We start from the raw sequence: 24,348 nt of genomic DNA, 5'->3' as shown, positions 1-24,348 counted from the left end.
TAGGCAGCAACTGCAATAAAAGCACTAGTTTATCCTGGATTGAGTTGGCTTTAAAGCAAAATTTTAAAGTCAAAAGCCTAAATAGTTTCACAGCAACAATGGCATAGTTATTTTATTTGATGTCCAGGGCATCACTCTGTTAACGTAACCATTGTCATGATTTGATTTGGGAAGACTTTTGCTACAGTTACTAAAAAATAAAAAACACATCAATGACTTAGAATTGATAGTCTTTATCTTTAATACTTTGTTGGTAAAGTAAGCCTAGCTCCATCCAAGGTTAGCATTAGCCTATTGAATTTTACAAAGTTCACATTTCAGGAAACCACAGAGAGATTTCACCTTCCTAAATAAAAATAAATATAGCTAAGGAATATTATTCTAAAAATATAAATAAAGCACGAAGAAAATCATTTTGAAAAAACAAAAACACATATGAATGCAAAAAAAGAAACAAATCACAATAAATAACTACAGATATTTATCTATTCACACACTGATTGCAAAAGCATACAAGTAGAAATCTTGCACGTTAAGCAAGAAAAATAGAAGTACAATTATCTTGAGATCCATTAGAGGAATGTCATCCAGAAATTAAAAAATACAAGAATCTGAACCACTGTATGGTAGTGCAATACAACTTTTTAAAACATAGGAATAGCTTCATAAATGATATGAATCTTTTGAGCTTCATGTAGCTTCTCCCAAAATTTCACAACGAAGCACTACTGCTTCATTGTCATGAACTTCACAACATAAATAAAATGCCTGCATTATTGAATCTTTATTTTTTCTGATACAATAGGCCCTAACCAGAGGGAATTTTTTAAAAGTCATTTATGTGTAATTTACATCAATTCTTCTTCTTCTTCAGCAAAACCTTTAGAGAAATCACTAGATTCAAAGCCATGATCCAAACAGCTCCTGCTTAATTCACCGTGGTATTGCTTTAAAGCTTTAATCCCATCAAATCACCAATGAATGACTATACAAATGAAATAAAAAGGAGAAGGGGGATTTGCTGATCTTCAATTGATTTGCAGCTTCACAGCAACTGCACCATTACCATAAGTATTGCTTTGAAGCTATATAAAGCTAGTATTTGGCACAACTGCACATCATAATTTTCCTCAAGAGACTGACATATGCATAGTATGCCCGAAATCCTCTATATTAGAACATTTCTAATCAATCAGCTCTACACGAGGTTAACATTTTTTAGGTTTTGAGCCATAGATTGAGCATATCCAAATTGTGAGTCAAACCACATCAGGTAAAATAACATAACAATAGAATTAGGTTATTTTTTTTCTCACATTTAAGGCACCAAAATATATATTTAACCTGATCAACAGAAATGCACCAAAAACATCAAATTACATTTGTTTCCATCACTACCTTGCACTGATGTGGGATAGAAAAATTTCCTAGTCACAACCAATTAATTTCTATACTTTGCTACACTCAATCACAGTAGAGAGCAATATGAGATTTAATATTATTTTAAACATCTAAATGTGACATTTAGTTAACTAAAGGACACACATTATTACATGGGTAAAATAAATCATGAAACTTTTTGTTTTGATGTAGAATGGTAGTTTGGAAGTGCAAATTGTGAAACATAAAATCATTATTGGATAAAATATATAAAAAATGATTTTCGTAGTGTTTCCGCTAACACTGGAAAATTGGTCAATTATATTTAATCCTATGGTCACAATTTTTCATCATTAGAAACAAGCAATGACTATACTTCATAAGTCCATTCAAGTAATCAAACATTTCCTTCCATTTTTGAAAGGAAAACTATATGGGTCTTGAGGTATTTCAACTGAATGTATTTTTTTTATCTGGAGGCAACCTCATTACGATCATACAGAACAATGAAAATCACAGTACATGGCATCCCAATTAAGTAAGTTTGGATGAGATGAGGTATTTTACAGCTTGGTGCTACACTTTGGTACACAGTGGTTACCTAGCCACAGCACACTGACCTTTTCATGCAATTTTCCCTACTTTCGTCCCAATTGATCTGAGCAATGAATGACATTAGGCTTTTTCTCTTTTGTCCGATAATAAATATAATTTGAAAGGAACATTCTAAGACTAAAAAGCTGAGCATTTTTATGAAAAATGCCTAGCATTAAATGATGGGTGGAGATATTCCTTTACATTAGATATGATACAGTAGTCAAATGCTATAAATTTAGCAAGACCTAGAACCCAACTTGTGACAACTTTAGCTATACACAGAAAACTTGAAATGAAAAAAAGCAAACAGCTCATCACTTATCACATTATACAAGATGCTGGTATTACCACATTAAATATTCAGAGAAATGCTATGGGAGATGAGACTCATTAAAAAAAAAAATGCCAGCACATTTTTGTCGAATGCCACAACTGAGTAGCAGCTGCTAACATTCTAAAATGACAAATTTAAACTTTCACAAAAGAGGAATCCTGACCACTCCCAAAATTCAAGAAACGTTAGCAAGCTGGTAGAAAGATTGAATCGGGTATCTTTGGAAAAGAAGATGGTAATAGTTTGACTGCTCAGAATTGCCTGGTAAAGTTTTGGAGAAATATTTTCAGGCATACAGTATATCTCTCAGATGTATTTTCTACCTGAATCCAAATCATAACACTTTACTTTCAGACACAAAATAAATTTCTCTGATGAACACTTTTATCATGGAATATTGGCTCCAGAAAGCACATTTTCGGAAAACCCCACATCAGTGCCATCAAAATACAATTTTTGTTTCAAACAAATGAGATTGACAAAAAAATTGACTAAATGTACAACAAATTTTATCGCCATCATTAAATTCTTCGGTAGCATTTACTAAGCAAAAGTATCAGAAGACATTTCCAGCTGAAAGTAAGATTTATATAAGTAAGATTTATACAAGCAAGATTAACTCTCCCTGAACCCAATAATCTCAAGTTTCACCACTAATGCTGGATTTCATACCCAAGCCATCTGAATACCATAATTAGAGAGTATTTTCAGTGATGACAAAAAAGTAGATTTTTACTGTATAGCCGTTTTAGAATGAAAAGTATCACCGTCACAAATTCACACGAGGGAGGCTGAACTCTCGACGAATGTAAAATAGTATATATGCTTTTGACTTTGCTACCACTTCATCTTCTGTAGGCTTCACTGTGCTGTCATTGAAATGGAACCACTGCCCTAAAATAAACAAATGGGATGGAACACTAAATTAATAATTTCACCATTTGCTTTGCCATAAATGTAAAGCAGTGTATTTTGAAAGTAGGGCACTATCAACCAGCAGCCAATTTTGTCTTTCATAAAGCAAATTTATAATAGAGGGAGTATTAAAATGAACAATACTGCTCTCGAAAAAAAGAATGCCAATTGGCACTGATGATACTCTGACAATTTAAACTGATTACACAGCTAGCACTAATTTTCAGCCCTTAGGATTCGAAATTGGGACTATTTTCTAATGTGACCTCTGGTAACACTGAAACTTGTTTTCCCCGGTATTGACCAAAGTGATGTTTGCTTTGGTTTTTGGATGGATGAATAGAATTCTAACTATAAAACACAGGTGAAATTTTGATTTCCTTCTTTTGGCTACATATCAACACTCACTTTCACTTCATATAGAGTGTTTTTCAAAGAATCATGAGTAATATAAACAACAGCAACGAATGTATTGGCTTCATTTTTACACAAAGGCATGCAAACTTTGAATATGAATCTCTGGAGAAACGATTATTTCACAACAAAATTCTAATCAATGCTTTTAACTGATATTGAATGGTACAACAAATGAGATTTAGTGGATTAATTAATTAATAAATACACATCACCTCTCATTGATATCTTTGCTCATGTTATGATTTGCTCAACTTATCCAGGAATACAACTTTTGAGTCATCATGAATATGAGCTCCCTGAGAATTTTATTAAATTAATTTGGATTTGAAAAAAAAATCAAGCCACATTTAAGATGATCAGATATTTCGAAAATCTGAGCCAGTGCTCTGCCTTCTTTTTTCCATCCTGAATATTTCAGTTCAGGAAGGTCATGAGAGGCTATAAAAGACAGGTCCTGTGATTGAGAAATCACTCTCAAGAGCATTCTGGTAAATGAAATCAGACTGAGAAAATAAAGAGAAGACCTCAATGATGGACGGAGTATACCATGTAAAAACCCTCATTACTATATCTGTTCCATTTATGAAAAGTAAAGACAAAATGCTAATAAAAATATTCACCTTTACTCAATATTATTATTTATTTTCAACAATAGTCTATCAGAGCAGGCTAGGTTTTTGGTGGACTTGAGCACCACACACTGCTGAACATCCCTCAGCCTTTGTGGGAATAACAGCAGTACAGTGATTTTGTTCCTACTATTCTTCTCTGAGGAATCGAAGGATGCAAGATTGATACGTAGGTAGCAGTTCAACATTAGGAAGAAGTGTTAAAATGGCCATTTAAGCCCACAAGAATCGATTTCTCAGGCAATTCCCAAACTGGATATTTGCTGCACCCAAAGTTTTGGGACATAATGCCACCTAAAACCTTGTCTCCACCACTCCAAACCTATCGCAACCCCCTTTTCCCTACCATGCACAGCTTCACGCTACACCCAGGCTCTGTTCCTAACCAAGCCCAAGACCACCACCCACTCTCCTCCTCTCAAGTTCCCTCTCCCACTCCTTTCACCTCACATTCTCACTTATTACCCGTATCCACTGGGATTACTCCCTCTGTCCTTCAAAAACCTGTAGCTATATAAACCTTAACATTCTATAAATATGTAAAAAATAAAAATTCAATGTGAAAAGCAACAAAAGAAAATGATTAATGTCACTATTTGAAAGAAACCAGTCATACATGAACAAATTTTCAGTAAAATGACGACATTTTGCATTCGTTCTTTCTTACATAAGATTCCAAAAATACAGAGCGTGATGTCATAGAATCAATGAAGTTTGTTTAGAAATTCAACATCGTAAGGTTATAATCAAAAGATCATGATGATAGCAAATTCTGCTCCTGTGTTTAAAGGTGGAATTAAGTCCAACAGCAAAAGCCCTAGTACAATATTGTAAAAATGTAGACTAGAGAACAAAATTATTAACTTTCATCTAGAAAAAACCAAGAAGTCATATTCTTAATACATATCATCAAATTTACGATATATGCTCTACTCTTATGATGACTTACCATCATTAATTGCAAATGCTGTGTAATGCCCAGATCCAGCACTGAAACAAAAGGTATTTTGATTAGCCAAACATCATAATAAACTAGCATAAGAACTTATAACCAGTAATCAACATTCCATTTCCACTAGTCCGCACCAATAAATTTGTCAGGGTTTTAGCAGTTTTGTATTAAATACACCAAGATATATTTAGCCACATAGACCAGAAAGTAGCTAAATCAGGAATGAAGGTGCTTTCTAGTCTATCTACCAAAAAGGAACCTTTTGACGATCGAGTACCAAAGTTTATGTATATATTAACAGTATACTCTTGAGTCGCATGCTAACACATTGAGTGATCACCGTGGACTTGACTGTAGTACCTCCCAGCTCTGCATGCCATAGATTTGCTAGCCTTAATCTACAAACTAGGCGTAAATAGGGGAAGACTAACATGGTAGATTTCACCAGAATTTTTATTTTCACAAACAAGGTTGAGAATAGTGGAACCAGCCAAGTCAGTCTTTCCTCACTTACGTCTAGTATGAAAGACTTCTACCAAGTAATGCCTGAGACAGTTTCTTAGTACCTATATACTTCCAAGTGACACAGCATCCAAAAATTGTTTACTGTGTAGGGTATATACATTAAATGCTGTGAAAAATTAATTAAAACGTTTCAGAAAATGAACAATGAACGAATAGATGCTTACACATTTAAGAGGAGGTGAAATATGCTGATGGAGACTAAAGGAGCAAGCATGTTCACCCTTATGCTGGACCTAAAATAGTGAAAACAACAACATATGGTGTGGCATCATGAGGAAAAGTGCAATATTTCCTCTAAGACCCTATAGCGTGAGCATTTAAAACATCAACTATGGCGTGAGCATTTAAAATGCATTTTTGGCAACAATGATTCTGGAATGGAAGAAAATCCAGAGACGTCCAGTTTGTGAAAAACTGGATGCCTCTGGATAATAAGAAAGTACTCCTGAGAGAGACAAAGATTCCCTTATGAGACACAAAATTTTTAACCTATATTAAACACATTTGAACATGTGTGATGCCACCAGCAACAAAGAGAAAATAACAACTCAAGCATTGCAGTAATTCATGGGTCAGATATTAGGATCAGATTGGAAGTCAATAAGCTAAGTTCAGTTCACTTATCTATTATACAGTACACATTCATCCTCCTCCTACAGACTTCTTTTCTTTTTCCATGTATAACATCCTAAAATCTCCATCTCAAAGAAAACCCATCTAGGTGAGACTCAAACCTGTGAATTCTAGAATAACACACAAGGAAATTTATCTTCCCATCATCAAGTATGGAAATACCCTTGAAATGGTTAACTTGGCACTAGATGCATATATCACTTGACCACTGGTACTTATACTGGACTTAGGAAAATATTTCAACAAAATTGCACGAGGGATCATAAAATTTGCCATTCGGAATGGAAGAAAAACATTTTGAATTCCATTCATGGGAGCATTGAACATTTTTATAAATTCGCTGCCAAAATTCTCCCTCAGTTAAATGCGCAAGAACACCCTAGATATGGATTTTAACAGTAACTTGACTGTTAGGAAGCATTTTGTCACAACTATAGATGCCAAAAACATGCCAAAATAAGCAAAAAAAAAGGAAAATTAGCATAAAAAGATATTTTTTATTTAATGGAAACATTACCCAGATCCATGATGAACAATGACGGCCGCTAAGTCATACAGATTACTTCCAACTCCAGATCTCCTAGTTTCATGTAAATTTGATATCATGTACTTTGACATATCTAATGATGTCACAGGGAATGATATATATGAGTCTATTTTAGTCCTGAAAGAGTTATTCCACCTAAAACGTTTCAAGTGGAGGCATAAAACCTGCAATGTAAATTTATGACCAAGCATGAGTGTTATATATTCATGAGAATATTACCCTGAAGACCAATAAATAGGAAATCACATGAGACCACTTACATTAGGTAATCTCCTAATCCAAAATCTTTTTGTTGACCTCTGTTTACTCTTACAATTGTTGCAATAATAAAGCTCTGACTCAGCCAGCTCTTCTACATCAATGAAACTACTTAGACAGTCTGTAAGAAAAAAACACAAGTTATAACAAAATAAGGTATAAAATCAATAAAATGCCAGGCATGCTGGTGTCCACCAGGAGAAAGCTATTTGCAGCTTTTTCCATGGAAGACTTATCCTTAGTAACAAGTAGTATGGGGTGAATATCTGAAGCTATGATGGAGGCACAAAAATATGCTTTAATTCCATACTCCAATATGATATCTCACACAGCACTGCTGGAAAATCTTAAGGCGGGTTTTCCCCAGAATTACCAAGGTTGGGTGGACACAGCATATTACTACTGCAATTAATTTTGCAAAAATAAGGCATTGAAAGAGATAATTTTCTTTAGAAAATATATAATTTCTGATCACCAAAAAAACCATTAATAAAACATATTATGGGATGTATCCTGACATGAAAAATTTTACCCAATTCAGAAATTTAAAAAAATAGTTACCTGTAAGTTGTGCCTTTACAAGTATATATCTAACTACACTTCATTGAAATTATTAAAATGCCTTTATGAGAATATTTTACACTAGAAAAGGGTACATGGAAACCATGAAGGAAGGCTCATGTTGTTGCAGTTGCTTTTGCGGGTGCTAATCCTTGGGGTTTCAGGGTGACTCAATGTATTTTCTGATTCCAGGTTTTTTATATTACAATTTTATGCTTGTACTCTAGGATAGGTTAAACAATTCAAGATGCACCGGTTATTATAACAAAGATTATACCTTATATATTCTATTGTTTCAGGCTTCACTTCGTGGAAGTAATTGATATCCATTATTGAAATAGAAAGAAAGACTCGTACTTTTCCACAGATTTTATTATACGGCACGACGCGTTTCACCGACTTGCGGCATCATCAGGTACAAATTTGCAAAACAGACAGAGCAAGCATACTATATATACCCTCAGGACAGAGTGGGGGCGGGGAGGGTTGGAAGGATTTGAGGGGGGTGGGGGCTCGCAGGTGCGTTGATGGATTGTTTTGACCATTTCCAGGCTAATTTCTCGGAGAGGAGTGGGGAGGGGTATGGGAATAATTGCTCATTACAAAGTGTCGTGTTGGGGTTCACCAAGTGCCTTCTAATCTCTAATTGCTCGAGAGCGTCCATTTTTAATCCTTTTGGGAGTGTGTGTAATATCTCTGGGACAAAGTCACTGCTGTGGTTGAATTCTAGTAAATGCTTGGCGAAGAGAGAGTTGTTATTCTGATTTTTGTGACACCTAGCGTGTTCCTTGACTCGTAACTTGATATTCCTGCCGGTCTGACCGACATAAACGCTGTTGCAATCCTCTCATTTCAGTTTATAAATGCCTGATTTGAGAAGGCTATCCTGGGTGTCTTTTCCATTGGCTAGAAGTTTGGAGAGGGTTATGGGTAGCCAGGATAGCCTGGATAGCCTTCTCAAATCAGGCATTTATAAACTGAAATGCGAGGATTGCAACAGCGTTTATGTCGGTCAGACCGGCAGGAATATCAAGTTACGAGTCAAGGAACACGCTAGGTGTCACAAAAATCAGAATAACAACTCTCTCTTCGCCAAGCATTCACTAGAATTCAACCACAGCAGTGACTTTGTCCCAGAGATATTACACACACTCCCAAAAGGATTAAAAATGGACGCTCTCGAGCAATTAGAGATTAGAAGGCACTTGGTGAACCCCAACACGACACTTTGTAATGAGCAATTATTCCCATACCCCTCCCCACTCCTCTCCGAGAAATTAGCCTGGAAATGGTCAAAACAATCCATCAACGCACCTGCGAGCCCCCACCCCCCTCAAATCCTTCCAACCCTCCCCGCCCCCACTCTGTCCTGAGGGTATATATAGTATGCTTGCTCTGTCTGTTTTGCAAATTTGTACCTGATGATGCCGCAAGTCGGTGAAACGCGTCGTGCCGTATAATAAAATCTGTGGAAAAGTACGAGTCTTTCTTTCTATTTCAATAATGGATTATACCTTATGTTTATATTGTGTTCTTAAAAGTATTATGCTAAGGATTTCCAGAGAAAAATGAAACCAGGATTAGATGGGGTACACCCAAGTATTATGCTACCATAAAACCATTTCCACTTGAAAAGGAAGCAAGGAACATCATTTTTCTCTTACTTTCTTCTCTATTGCTTAATACAATGTTTTAAGGGTTAAAGGCAACCTGCCTTTCAGACCAAATACTAGTTGAATGTTGTACATTAAAAGTTTACAATCTCGCCTCAAATTTCTTTAGAGTCAATAGTAAATAAAAAAAAAGATAAGAAGAAAACTGGCATATTGTTTACATATCTCAGGCGTAAGCTAACAGGAATGCTGATAAAAGTTTGCTAAAACACCTCTGCACGCACAAAACATTACTTTAACAAATCACGCAGCTCGTAAAATTTAACTTATTTTCAAAATAGTGAACAGTAGTGAGATTATTAATAATGTACCAAAAACCTCCTCGGGCTACAAATAATTTTATTGCAATTACAAATAATTATGCCTATTACCATTAAGATGTTAACTTTTGTAAATACAATCTAGGACTTACACACCTGAAACATGACATGGAGGGACAGCTTCTTCATTTTCCTTACTCTTTTTGCTCATTAAAAATTTATCTGGAATATCTAATGATAGATCTAAAAATGGATCATGTTTCTTTGATTCCATTCTACAGTTAAGGCAGCTAACCTGTAAGGGTAATATAAAAAACACTTAAATCATGCTTTATTAATACTAATACATTTACCAGCCAAAATATAAAAACTGAAGCATGAAAAATTTGGCTATGAAGAGAATATTAAAATAAACAATGGCAAAAAATTCAGCTAGCCATCTTCCACAATAGGCAACATTAAAATGGATTTACTTTAAGTCAAGACATTCTCAGGAAAGAAGGAGATGGATCAACTTGAATATTTTTGAAGAATTTATAATGAAATAACATTTAATTTGGTGAATTTCTCAACATCATCATTCATACACAATGAAACATAACAATCATATATTAGACATGAACAAAAAATTCTAAGATTGATTTGGTTAAAGAGACACTTAGTTGATCACATATACTATCTCCATACAAAAACTTATCGTAATTAGAAATTGAGTGGCAACTGTGTTATAATGGCTTAACTCTTCAAATTCTTAATCATGATAACCAGACACATGATAATTATTACCAAAAGTTAGCGATCATTGGATAATTAACACAACATACTGACTTTTGCTTTCTTTCAATCTCAAATGCCAATCAAATGTTTTCACATTACTAGAATCACCAATTGGAAAAAGCTTTAGGATTTCATCACCACTCTTTCCAATTTCAAAACAAAATTTAAGGTACATTGCAGATCATATCTTCTGAGAGAGAGCACACACAGGAATTGGATTAAAGGTTCAGTTCAAATTTTCATTAGTAGTAGTAGCAGTATTTACGGGAGGCGACCGACAGCTGAGGTCATTTGTGCCATAGGGGATGGACGGGAAAGGATGAAGGGTGGAGAGAGACCCAGCGTCGGCATTAGCCTACTCTTTATGAAAGGCACCAAGGGGTACGTAGCTTAACGTCCCATCCGACAGACGGCGTACTCACTCAAAGTGCCCTCCACAAAGCACCTCAAGTAGGGATCGAGATACCACTGAAAAATATTCAACACTGCTGGGATTTGAACCCGGGCCCTCTGGGTGGAAAGCCAGTACGATAGCAACCGCACCATCTTGATCCCCAATTTTCATTAGCTACAATGATTTGTGCCATGATTTTTCTAATATACACACTGCTGAAAACCCAATTAATTTTCGAACAAAGCAAAAGGCCCACATGGAGATTTCAGCACAGTTTTTTGAGTTAGTCACAGGACATTTTCGACACACAATTTTGAATGTTTCTCACCTCACTTTGAAGGGTTCCCCCAAAAACACTGGAAACAATTGAAGACCTTCCCTTATATCCCAATGAAATGTACTGACTATCCCTAAGAGTTGAGCCTGGTAGAAGATGTAAGAGTTCTGTATGTAACCTATCCAACATATACCTAAGAAATTCATGAGCATCCTGCTGCTGGTAACCTCTGAAATAAAAGAAATGGTTGACAAAATTTTAGCTTTTGTAAAGATCAAAAATAGTTTATAACCAAGTCAAGTGAAACCGACTGAAAGCTTTAAACAACAAGCAATAAAAAACTTTTTTAAAACTATAAATTACACATTTAAAAGATGCCATTGTATGGCAAGCTTGGGTAGGAAAACAATGTAAATACCATAATGCCATCACCACATAGATTAGTAGTCGGTAAAAATTTGTTAAAAGCAATTTTGACTTTCACCTTCATGACAAATTAAATGCCAATATTCATAAATAGAAGAAAATAACAATATAGAAAAGTCAATAAAACATATGTTCACTACAATATTTTAAAAACAATACCTACATGCAGAAATATGTAATAGCATTATTTCATCAAACAATATATTGAAAGTAAAAATAAGGCTAAAGAGTGGATAAAAAAAGAAAAACAGGATTGGGTAATATCTCCCATTAAAAATTCATAATTACGGCCACCGTATTGGATATAAGTGAAAATTTAATTACTGAACTAACTAAATTTTGGAATACTTTCAAAACATTTTTTGTTCCCTCAACTTTATAAAGTTTAACCACATTACAATTAGTAAGACCTAATACTGAAACATATCTTTTTCTGGGGCATTAACTAATTTATAGTGTCATATTTTATAAAAACAGTAGAAGAGTTAACATGTATTGTTAGAGGGGGTGATATTTAAGTCATGTCAGTCATAACATTTACTTGGGGTCCACTAGCATTGTACCTCTCCTCACTTAGCAATCAGCTACAGAAAATTCTTCATCAAGAAAGAAATTTAAATACTATTTTACCACAGTCTTGTACCTATTATTCTGTGGGTTGATAAGTCTATCGACATAACTTCATTCAACTTAAGATGACTTTGTAAGATAAACTTAAAATTCTAGACTGAACCACTGAAAACGCAGGTTCTTCCCCTCCAACAAGCTCATGTCCTCCTAATGGCAACCCTCAACATTTCCTCAACATACATATGAACCCATACTCGTGGTGACTGACAGCTCTGACATATCTCTCAGCCTATTACTGCCCATGATGATTCACGCTCCACCTCATTGTGCTTACTATAAAAAGTGATTTGTATAATATGTTCAACATTTCTCCATTTAACAATGACTACATCAGTTTTGTCCACTATGCTCCGTCAATGACATTCTCAAAATCTATGAAGACTACAAAAACATCTTGAATTAACTATAAAGAGTAAGAACTTCAGAGTTTTAAAACGAAAGGGGAAAATGGTGAGGTTTTTCCATTGCTTCTTTCTTCTAATCAACAATGCATTAAGAATTTCCATCAAAGGCAAAAATGAAAGAAAACTTGAGGAAAGGGTGATGAAAATATAATTAGGAAGATAACACACTTAAATAAAGGTTTATGAGCAAGGAATAAAGGGGATATCAAACTGAATTAGTATATGACATAAAATACATAAAACAAAATGGTGGCAATGAGATTAATATGAGCATGGCTTCCTCATAAAACTGATTAATTTCCACGAGTCAACATTTTTTTACACAAGTTAATATTGTTTTTAACTGATGAGAATGCTTGTACTAACTGCAAATACTATATTAATGTTCTAAACAATCCTAAGTTATTTACGTTGCTTGAAAGATATATGCATTTTTCTAAATAAATAATACATGCAATTACATTCTTTTTTTATCAAATCAGGATTGTGAAGTCAGTAACTCTTTCGGATCCTAATCATATTTATTCAATAGTATATAGAGCTCCACATTTTAAAATTATTCATTGCAACCTTTGATATTAACCATAAGTAAAGCAAAAAATAGATAAATAAGAAAAAGTTCTTTAAGTGACCATAACAATTATTTTAAAATGGGTAATATAACAATAATACCAGGCAAATGTCAAAGCAAGTCATTGAAAACCATTTATAATTGAAACTGAAAGTGATAAAAAACATGGATTTAAGGCTCCCAGGCAACGTACTTGGAATTCAACAAACTACAGACACGATGGCTCAAATTGCAAGACCAGGTATTAACCGGATAATTTTTACTGTACTTCTACAACTAACCTTTATTCAAATTATACCCTTAAAAATATACATTTAATACAGTCTCACCTAAAACGAGGAACCACATTCCATATTACAGTAAAGAGAGACTCTGGGGAAATAGCTCCTTTGGTTCCTCCCTGGTTTAGACTGATCATCACCTTTCGCAACTCTTCAGTCATAAGCACGTCATCCATTTCTTTATAACTACGAGAATGATAAACTCTGCGGCCATTGCCTTTTACCCCATCTAAGGAAGGTAGCTGCTTGAAGTAGCCACAAAATTCCTGTATATTACTGAAAGAAAAAAGAGCCATTTAAATTAATTACAATTAAAAGTCATGAAAAAGTTGTACGAGGATTTGATTTCCTATACTATGTACAAAATTAATACATTTTTTCCAGCAAATATGTATCACCAAACAAAAATATTAATCCCAGTTCGTATGAGACTAAATGCAATAACAATCCAATTCTGCATTGGGGTCAACAAAATAATGATAAATCACCCATAGAAACAATAAACGTCTGAGAACCACAAGGTAGCACTCTTGAAACATTATCATTTCTACTATATATTAATGATAAAGACTAACAATATTAATCTGTATGCAGATGATACAATTCTGGCAATGAGCCACAAGGACCCTAACTAGTTGCAAGCTCGGCTTGATAGCTCATTATTGCTCATAGAAAAATGGTTTAACATTACAAACTGTCTGTATATGTACTAAAAACAAATTATATCCCATTTAAAAAAAGAAGGAAAGTGCCACAGTTGGACCTATGCTTAAAAGGCCAACCCATAGAAAGGGTATGACGGCACTAATGCTTCAGATTTGTCAATTGATGAATCATTAAACTGGAGGATCCATACCAATGGCCTATGTTCCACTTTGGGAAAAAAAGTGGATTTATTCTACTAAATCTTACAAACATTGTAGATCTAAATATATCGGAAATGGTTTACTATGACAACTTTCATTCACGCTATGGAATTATTTTTTGGGGGGTATCAATAGGCTTCCGTAGAGTTGAGTTTTTTTAACGAAAAAATGATGTGGAAGGTATAGAGCAAAAATATCTTCATGGCAAACTTGCAATCCTTATTTTAAAGATTTGAAAATTCTGACTTTTACTTTTCTGTATACTTATTACTTATGTATGTATGTTAAGGATAATATGAAACAACAAATCACCAATGCTCAAGCACATGGGCATAATACTCGACAGTGCTGATGTACATTTGTTCAGCCACTCTTCTGCTACGTATAATAAGATTCCCTCTCATGTGGCCATCAAAATTTTCAACTACCAGCCACAAGGCATAAAATCTACTCCTCCTAGGGGTACATTTAAGAAATATCTCAAGCATTTTCTGATAGATAAATGCTACTATACAGTGGAAACATTGCTGGAGTCTTTGGTTCACTGAAACAGCTGATTTTTTGTTCTCTGACTTGTCCTATATTTTACTGCGTAAAATCCAGGGATCAACAAATTTTATTGATTTATTTTCATAATGTATCATTATCCAGATGTATTTTTACCAGGGCATGAAGTTGACCAGTTTTTACAAGTCATTACCTTTATTACTTTGCTGTCATACTGGAAACTAAAAAGAGGTTTTTTACTTGGTTCAAGACAAGAGCTGATAAAAGGAATGACATAATAAATAAAGAGAATAATGTGATCTAGATGTGTTCTATATACCTGTCATGCATTCTCAATAATATGCACTGTGTCTGCTGGACAAACAAACATATATTATTGAATCAGGTTTTAATATTTGTGGTAAGTGGGAGACCCAAACCCTAATGAGATGCTTAAGTACAACTGACAAAAAATGATGAAATGAGAAAAAAGACATTAAAAAAAAACCAAATTCCTGGGGACTAAATAATAAAATGCACATTAAAATAAAATTTGAACTAATTTCTCTTTTAGGAAATATATGTTAACAAGTAAATTCTATTCATAAAAAACTATAGATATAGCACATAATAATAATAAATACAGAACAAAATTGATTTCATAGTATTTTTTCCTTTACCTTAAAGATTGAAGAACAGCATTCATAAAACATGTATTCCCTAAATTTCTTAGACCGACTACTTTTCGTTCCCTTAACCTGGAATTCCCACTATTAACCTTAGAATCTCTCTTCCTTTTGCACAGAATGTTTTCAGTGCCTCCACTGTCAAGAGAATGGGATCTGTAATAAATAATTGATTTAAATTAGGAAAATGTGCATTTGCTATCCATAATCTCCATGCAACCACCCCTACCATAATTAATTTTATGCATGTGCTCACCATAGCCTTCTTCCCTATTAAATAAAGCCACTAAAATTCAATTCTAAATATTCAACTCATCTCACTGTTATATGAAAAATTGGTGGAACATCTTCGCAAAAGTTAGTGATAATACTATAATTAAGATGTTCTGGGTTATCATTTCAACATTATGCAATCATATAAGATTAGGATTTTAAACTTTAAGAAATGCTAACTGCACTTTAGCTTGAGCACTGGAATGAAGCTGTTTTTAATACAGCCAAGAGACTATTATAGAGGTACATATTACTTCACAGTATAAATATAGAATGTTTAAATAGAGAAAAGGTAATTACTATGGAGTTCTCGATAAAAAATATGCAGGCTCAAGAGTTTACAGTTAATATTAACAATCCATCAATACAAAAAATTGAGTAAAATGTTACATTTAAAATTAAATAATCTGATAAATAAAGCAGACGTTGCATCTACTGAAGTTCAATTTTAGCTCAGGCATTCAAATTTCAAATGAAAGAATTTGAGGCCACAGAAGCTCAGCATACGGGAAAGTTTCATTTCGACGTGAAATTTATCGGTGGTCCCCGAGTTTCGGACAAGATACTCGAGGCACGTCGGTTAAGTCAGGTTTGTGTAACACACGAGTACATGGAAAAATTCGGAATAATCACATAATCATAAAATCGATTTAATCATTAAAATCGCAAGTGCGGCCGCACTGGCGCGACTATTTTAATAATGGCGCACGAGTAAGACTAGCATTAAGACATAGCGACACAAACAATCCACACCCGCTGTTCGGGCCTTTCTTAACACGCAAGAAAAGTGGTTCCTGAATATTTAATTTAATAGCAAGTTTCTGAACTTCACTCGACTTCATGCTACTCGAAGGTCATCCGTTGGTCGAAGCGACAGGCATTCCCTTCCTTCTCATCTCCCCCCCCCCCCCCCGCCGTAACCTGGTAGGTCTGGCATGATTCAGTTATGAAAGTTTTCCCTGAACTGTTAACAATTTACTGGCAAAATATATCAGCGCACAATTACGATAAGATGCGCCGTCACGAATGCTTCGTATTTATACAATCAGACGATGTTTCAACCGAAGTTAAAGCAAACGTATTTATGTCTCTTTCATAATTAGTACCAAATTCAAAGTTACGGATAATTCTTAGAGCATTGATTGAATAATTGACATAGCCACTGTGTTGGGCGTGACTGCTTAACGGAGAGGATAATTGCGCCGAATGTTTGGGGGAAGGGGAGGCCGGTAACCTTGATTTGTCAGCTTTGTCGGATGCTCGAAGGACGTGGTAGGAGATGGGGCTGGTGGGAACTCTGGAAGGCCATCTCAAGCGGAGCGTACACCTCTGCCCGCCTAAGCTGAAGGACCCCGCTCACTGTTATTCTTAAATGTGATTCAGTACGCTCTAAACCCATTCCAGCCATACTGATTATGCTATGCACAAAGATGACGTTTAAAAATGGGAGATTAGCTTCTTAAAAATGTTTCCCAGATCAGATGAAGCACTGAGTTGTAATATACCGTGAGAAACTCGCATTACGCAATAAAAATGTTTTAGCGACCTATACTAACCTGAAAATGCTGCATCACCAGTTAAAATTTACTCTACATTCTTATAATTTTTCAAATTATAAAACTCCAGAACAGTATCAAGGACATAAACAATAATCTTTCACCAAGTAAAACGGCATAAAATATTATATGTATAACATCTTCATGCCATTACCTTTTCCTGGGTCGTAATGTTCGACCATTTTCTGAGGTGTCTTTGGATGAGCAATCTGATTTCCAGGATTCACTGTCTCCAATAGATGATTGGGCATCTTCATTGTCTATATTTTCATGATCTTCTGCACGACATAAACCATGCCGAACTTTACTCAAGATCCCATTTTCAGTGTCATTTATCACAAACTCATCACAAGAGTAACTGTATAAAGAAAAGAGCATGTGTCATAAAAAATGCAAATATCAGCCTCCCTATTCCTAGAATATTAAGTAAACTATTGAGACATTTGAATATAAATCTGGAGACTTCTTACATGAGCCACATAATGTACCTATGAGGTGTGATTTTTTTTGAGGGTTGAACCAATTATCACTTTCTCCATGTCTTAAGGCCAATTTACATGATGCTCATTTCAGCACTAAATTCAGGATGCTTAAAATTGTATAGTTTAAAAGGAAGAATAGCATTCAATAAAGGTGGCAAAAATGATTTTCAGTATTGAAAACAGATAAAAATATGATAGTTTATTTCTGTTCAATTCTTAAATGCAACTATCAATCGCATGTGAGCGAGGTCATTTAAAGAAAATTTTGACTGTTGTAGTGGAAACAACATTATTCTTTAATCAATACTCCTGTTGACAAAAAAGTGCATTTGAATTCAAGAAAATCTTAAGTCAAAAGGAGAATTGGATGGTATGAAAGTGTTCAGCTAGCCAAGAATTAGCATACAGTTATTATTCAAGATTTAAAAGTCCAGATTTCAGTAACTGACGAAAGCATGATGCAAAATGGCTTTTAAATGATGAAAATAAATATGCAGTTAACAGTACATAGTGGTGAACATGGAATTAAAATAAAAGAGCTAGAAGCAAACACTCATTAACTTCATTAGGGCAATTTCACCAGTAAAACAGATTTAAATTGACCCAATTAGTAACATGGTAACTGAATGACACAAATATCAACATTTGAATTCCTCCTTAAGTGCCATGTTTCCATGCAATACAGATTTATTTTTGCTCAAAGCTATGAGCACAACCACCAAGAAGCTAACCTATTTAGTGACAGAATAATTTTTAAGAAAAAAGTAGGAAAAGTAATTTTTAAAAATTTTATATTTTTCATAAAACTTGGCATTAGCACAAATATGAAAAAATGAATATAATACTATTTCCAGGTAGTATTTAGTCATTAAATTTGTTCTCAATAACAGTTGAGCAAGATCCCCATTATCTTTAATGCAAAATATTCAAGAGAAATGGCTGTGTTATTACTTGAACAACATGAATGGAAAGTGGATACAGTAGATACTCCACCAATAAGATGAGAAATTTAAGAAATCAGCATATTTGAACTTATCTCAATCACATTACTATTTGACCCTACTCATCATTTCCCTAAGAACTTATTGTTCAAGAATAGAATCCTAAACTTAACTCTCTCACACTTAAATCTGTCTACTTCACCTTTTGATAAAACATTTAGTGTTTCACTTAAGTTGATGACATTAACTACACAAATAGAAACAGAGATAAATAAAAGATGCAAAGAGAGATATCAAATTAAGTAATAAAACATCACTTGAAAAACTCTGCACTTATTGGAACAATCAAAATTGGCATACATGTTATCAAAAAACACTTGAACCCATTTACCTTTATTTTATCTCCTTCTCAATTCTTTATAAGTAAGAGTCGGGACCAAAATTTCAACATCACAAACGAGAACAATATGTTTAAGAAGAACAATTCTACATGAGAGACATCCAGTATTATCTTTATGAGATCATAAGTGCTGTTTGTCATTGTCACAGAAGAAATCAGATGAAGTCGTAGTTATAATGGGAATTGGCTATCCACATTTTGTACTGTCTTTTAGACAACTGATATGCATGCCTTATTTTGGTGAGCAAACATCATTGAAATGGCTCTAATACACAACCAACCAATTAATGCTTTATAAAAATATCTTTGCCCTGGAAAGTGACATGAAACTATACCTATCATATGGATGAGGCTTTTCCTCTGTGGAAGAGAATACTGTCATTGAGTTGTGGGGGCTAAGTATTAACCTTGCCCCGCTTTGGTGTGCACTGCTCACCAAGCCTTCCACTTACCATATGATAACTGCATTCTCCTGAGCAATGAACACAATGTTTATTGCTCATCTTTAGAAAAATTGTGCTAATTTTGAATCTATTCACCATATGCCAACTGATTTTTTATTGGACATGTAACTACTAGGTCGAGGGCTTAGGTTCGATTGCAGCTGGTGTCTCAGGGCACCACAGGGAAAGAAACTGGATACTATACCATCACCTATCAAACCAATCTTTGGGCTGATTATCAAGGTGGTTTTTATGAAATGCGGGGCAAAAAGTAATTATACAGAAAGAGAATTGCCATTTCAACATCATTACAATTGCCATCAACTTGAGGTATACCATATAGTAGAAGACTGAGGTTATATGTAGCCCATATTACTTCTTACTTTATGAAAATCAATGGGGAGGAAAATGACATTTTAATTTCTTGCACTGTAGGGTGAATATTCCAAACAAAATTTCAACACATCTGCATAATATTAAATAGTGGGTAAATGTCGGTATTTTTAATCAAGACCACTGACAAGGAGAAGTTGAAGTAATGAGAGATAACAAAACTATTGATTGAATAAGGAATTGGGGCATAATATAATTATTATGTAGACCTGATCTGTTTCCAAGTGGCTTTGGCATCCCTGGTTTCACCCAAACTGTGTTCAAGGACCAGAAAAAGCTGGGAAACCAAAGCTGGCATAGGGCATATGATTCGATAAGATATATTCTTGCCAATTAAACAACCTATGGGTAAATAAATGTGGTCTTGGAACAACCATTTAATTATCTTTACCTTAAATACCTCTGATTACAGTCTTTACTCTCGAATCGAAGCCTTCCAGTAATTTAATTAAAAAGAATTTATTTTGGCACTACAGGCTTCAATGCATAGGTGTAATCCTTATGCAAATATCTGTATATGCCATTAGTCATTTACATTTGGGGGACATTTTAATTGACCGGTTTAGGGCTAATGGTATTTAGCAGGGATAAGGGTCCCAGAGGTCTATGAGTGAGGAGTAACATGGAGGTAGGTTAAGATTTACTATGTAACAACCTGCCTCCTCTTTACCTCCAATACCTATATGCTTCAACCCAACCACACCCTTTAGGACCCACACACACATACATACACACACACACACACACACACACACACACACACACACATATATATATATATATTTATAAACATGCACATGTAAAAATTTGAACCTGAGATGCCTATTTGATGAAACCAGTAGTTATGTTAACACACACAGTTAATACACAGTGTTAAATTTACAAAACTGAGCCAGGAAACATTGATTGAAACCTCACTTTAGTTCTAGAATAATCTATACATTTTAAAAAAGATCTTGGGTGGATCATATCAAATATTTAACTGTGGATCTTGACCATGAATTGAAAATCCGTGCTTGTAGGGGTGAAAGTGAAACAGAATGGGATTGGAATGTGAGATGAGGAACTAGATCAAGAGTAGATCACTTTAAGTTAATACTAATAGATGAAAGGAGTCCTTAAAGCATTTGATTAATACGTTTCAATAATATTTTATTCAGGGTGCAAAAAAGAAGTTGAATCTAGTATAACTTCCCTGCACTACACATATACCATCTATATTATACACATCATATTTTCCCTAACGAGTTCCAGAACTGTGAACACAGTAAAGTGAACTACTCTATTGGCCCACCCTGAATTCTTGCATCAAAATTTTATAGACTTGAGCCCCATAGAATGGGGTTCTCCTCTAAATTAGGCTTGACGAGGACAGGTTAACAAAATGCTTACGACTTCAAATCAATTCGTTGAAATAACTCAATTTGGATGATTCTCATATTTTAGTTAAGTAGGGAGCCAAAAATAAGTTCTTATTAACAGTTAAGTTACCTAGAAACACTACTGAATCAGCCACTAAAAGCAATTCAACTTCAGTTCATACAACTGAAATTATTGTGTTAACTTTTAAAAAGAGTATCACATATAATTTTGGAACTGGACATTCCATTGATCGGTATTATCTTTCATTATGAAAATATCATTTTTACCACATTAACTTGGGCAAAAATCAGACATGGGACATTCATTAAAACATAAATTGTCATCAACACACATACATTTGGCATCCTTTATAAAGTACAACCAAAACAAAAAATATTTTTATTGAAAGCACAAAAGCAATTACTGAGGAACAGTAAAATCATATGTTTGAACACCAAAAGATTACTTACTAACATAGTAACATAGTATAGTAAAATTGTAACAAAATGTACATATCTCAATTTTAGGAAGATGATATTTCAAAATTGAAACAGGAGTTACGGCCAATAAGGAATTAGATGCTATTAATAATCTGATAAGCTATTACAAAATGGGTGATATTAAAGTTTCATAATTAGTTCACACCTACCAGAAAACTGTTAGGCTTATGCAGTCCATACAAACATTGTGTCCTTCACTGATGTCAGAGTGAGATTTTGCATGACCATTGACATATCTTCCACAATTTATTTCACCACAATGAAGGCATAACCAAGGACTCAGGTTTGTTGAACACACTAAATATGAAAAGAGGAAGGCATAAATACCATTATTTTTACACAACGCTTTTAGTAAAAGGCATCAGTGTTAACTATTTATCTAAAACATAGGTAATTTTAAATGAAGTTTTTGAACATTTAGGTCTGTGACCCAGGATTACATATATTCCGATTAGTGTTTTGACGTTCAAGAATTTGTTTGTGAAGGCCATAAAAACTATTTAGAAGTCCCAAATAATATTTTAACACGTTTCAATACAAAAGGTCAGTTTTTTCTTCAACACTTTCATTTTCTAATAAAATGGATGCTATAAACCCATTGTTTGTACGCTCACCCTTCGACATCCAAGTAATAAATAAGAAACTACTCTAACGAGAGAGAACATGAAACATAAGACATTTTTTAAGATAAAATAATACTTATTTCGACTATTTACTTCTGCCCTTTTTTTAAATTAAAATATGGGGCCGCATTCGTAAATTTCCTGGAACATTTTGAAAGGCCAACGAACGCTTTTAATCCCTATACTGAAACGTTCGTAGTATGTACAGAAAACTTACCTTCCATACATCATAGGCATGGCATTGATAATTTATTAAGTTAATATTTGACTTTTTAAAAAAGTTTACACCCTAACGAAGGGTGAAGAAAACGAATACATACGGAAAAACAACCACACACCGATGATAATCAAATATCCATTTTCATTCAGAATTTATGACATAAAAAATCAGAACACAAGTTCAAGCAAATATTTAATGAGCTTGGCAAGTAATACTTCGCAATTTACCGAATAAAAATGCAATTTGCACATTAACAGCATCGTCTGTTGACTGGTTATGCCTACCTAATATTAACGTACATACTAAATTATATTTTACACATAAACAAAATCACCGGCATAGGTTTATATACATGCTAACTATTGTATTTTCATAGGCTATCACTCTGCTGCAGTTAGATTCCTCAAAGAAATAGTTATAGCAGATGATATACTTGAGAAATACTACCTGATGTTTATCAATTTTCAGCAGCTAAGTCACATTTATGAAGACTTTTAATCAACCAAGACTTTCAGGAATTTCTCCCCAGTTCAGGCTAGTACGAAACGGCTATTGTAACAGTATTTATTTATGAAAATATTGCAAGCCAGCAAACATACATGCCTCAAGTACAAACAATTTAGTCATTAACTACCAGGAGACTATGGCGTTACACGTTTGATGCGGGGTTATCCTGAAGAAAGTTTAACAACAAAAAGGCAAAAATATAACCAACTAACCATCAAGCGCGGCTACATAAAACTAAACTGCCTGAGATAAAGGATGGCAGATTATACCGCACTAAATACCTGCTCAGTAAAAACAGTCTTATTATTCTATAATATACAAAATATATTTATAAAAACCCGGACTGCGTTCGGAAAACGACTACGATAGTTACAAATTAATAATTAAGAGATAATTACCACTTCTACCACATTAAAAAATGCCGATATAACTCGATAATTGACAATTTGCCTTTTATCGAGGAGATGGCAGTTTATTTTATGATATCAACTTTGGAAATCCAAAATGCGCAAAAAATCTGCTGTAAATAAACAGTAATTACAACCGCTCGTCGGTTATTGATTTACAACTGCAGGAGATTTTGGCGAGTCAATAATTTATTAAAAATATGCAACAATTGTACACTGTCGGTATAAACAAATACATCTTACCAGCACATTCCCAATCCTTGGTCTCATCGATTTTTCCTTTCTGAGGAGCACTATCTATTTTAACACTGTCCGCGAGGTGGGGGCACTCCATTGCTAAAGCTGTCAGAAAAAGCATAAAATAGGAGGGCTTCACTGGACTTGCTGGGAACTACAAAACACCATAGTACGGAGAGATTTAAATTGAAGAATAAAGCTTGAATTTTACCGAATGCAACAAACGTTTATATGAAATTTATATGGAATGTTATAAGTGAGTCCTTCGCCAAATTGTGGACAACAGATTAAGCCCACCACTCGCCAGTTGTCGCTTCAGTCAATAGCGTTTTCTGCATCTCTTTGTGTTCGTCCTTGTACTGTAGAAAACGCAAGTGAATTAGAAAGTGTGGGATTTTTTTACTGAAAAATTATTGTAATAATTACAAATATTGATCTAAGTGCCTCTGGAGTTTAGAAGAATGTATTACTTCACGAGACTAATCCTATGGTGTTATTAGAATTCCACTTTTGATTGAATTTCAG

General features: G+C 34.3%; 1 protein-coding gene across 2 annotated transcripts; it reads right to left on the bottom strand.

The window, feature by feature from the left end:
• Positions 1–213: 213 nt before the first annotated feature.
• On the bottom strand, positions 214–24,116 carry LOC139695171 (ubiquitin carboxyl-terminal hydrolase 3-like). 2 transcript variants are annotated; one of them, XM_071593837.1, is made up of 12 exons: positions 24,035–24,116; positions 23,830–23,956; positions 21,979–22,126; positions 17,463–17,666; positions 15,474–15,635; positions 13,490–13,717; positions 11,181–11,358; positions 9,838–9,976; positions 7,190–7,308; positions 6,900–7,093; positions 5,222–5,262; positions 214–3,205 (listed from the first exon to the last, which is right to left on the bottom strand). In XM_071593837.1, the coding sequence occupies exons 2-12, from the start codon at positions 23,942–23,944 to the stop codon at positions 3,081–3,083; spliced, it is 1,653 nt and encodes a 550-aa protein (XP_071449938.1). In that variant the 5' UTR covers positions 23,945–23,956; positions 24,035–24,116; the 3' UTR covers positions 214–3,080. The 2 variants fall into 2 exon arrangements, with proteins under 2 accessions (XP_071449938.1, XP_071449939.1); XM_071593838.1 differs by having other exon boundaries at positions 23,830–23,928; positions 24,035–24,115.
• Positions 24,117–24,348: the final 232 nt, after the last annotated feature.

The sequence above is a fragment of the Hetaerina americana genome, unplaced genomic scaffold, assembly GCF_022747635.1.
Source record: "Hetaerina americana unplaced genomic scaffold, ioHetAmer1.1.p SCAF_6, whole genome shotgun sequence".
NCBI classification, from domain to species: domain Eukaryota; kingdom Metazoa; phylum Arthropoda; class Insecta; order Odonata; family Calopterygidae; genus Hetaerina; species Hetaerina americana.
This window is presented reverse-complemented; position numbering and strand designations above follow the sequence as displayed.

Coding starts and splice junctions, on each gene's coding strand:
- LOC139695171 (XM_071593837.1), bottom strand. CDS start 23,944: ATGCTTTTTCTGACAGCTTTAGCAATGGAGTGCCCCCACCTCGCGGAC. Junction 22,127..23,829: donor CAAGGATTGGGAATGTGCTG/GTAAGATGTATT, acceptor TTTCATATTTAG/TGTGTTCAACAAACCTGAGT. Junction 11,359..13,489: donor AATGTGGTTCCTCGTTTTAG/GTGAGACTGTAT, acceptor CTTTTATTTCAG/AGGTTACCAGCAGCAGGATG.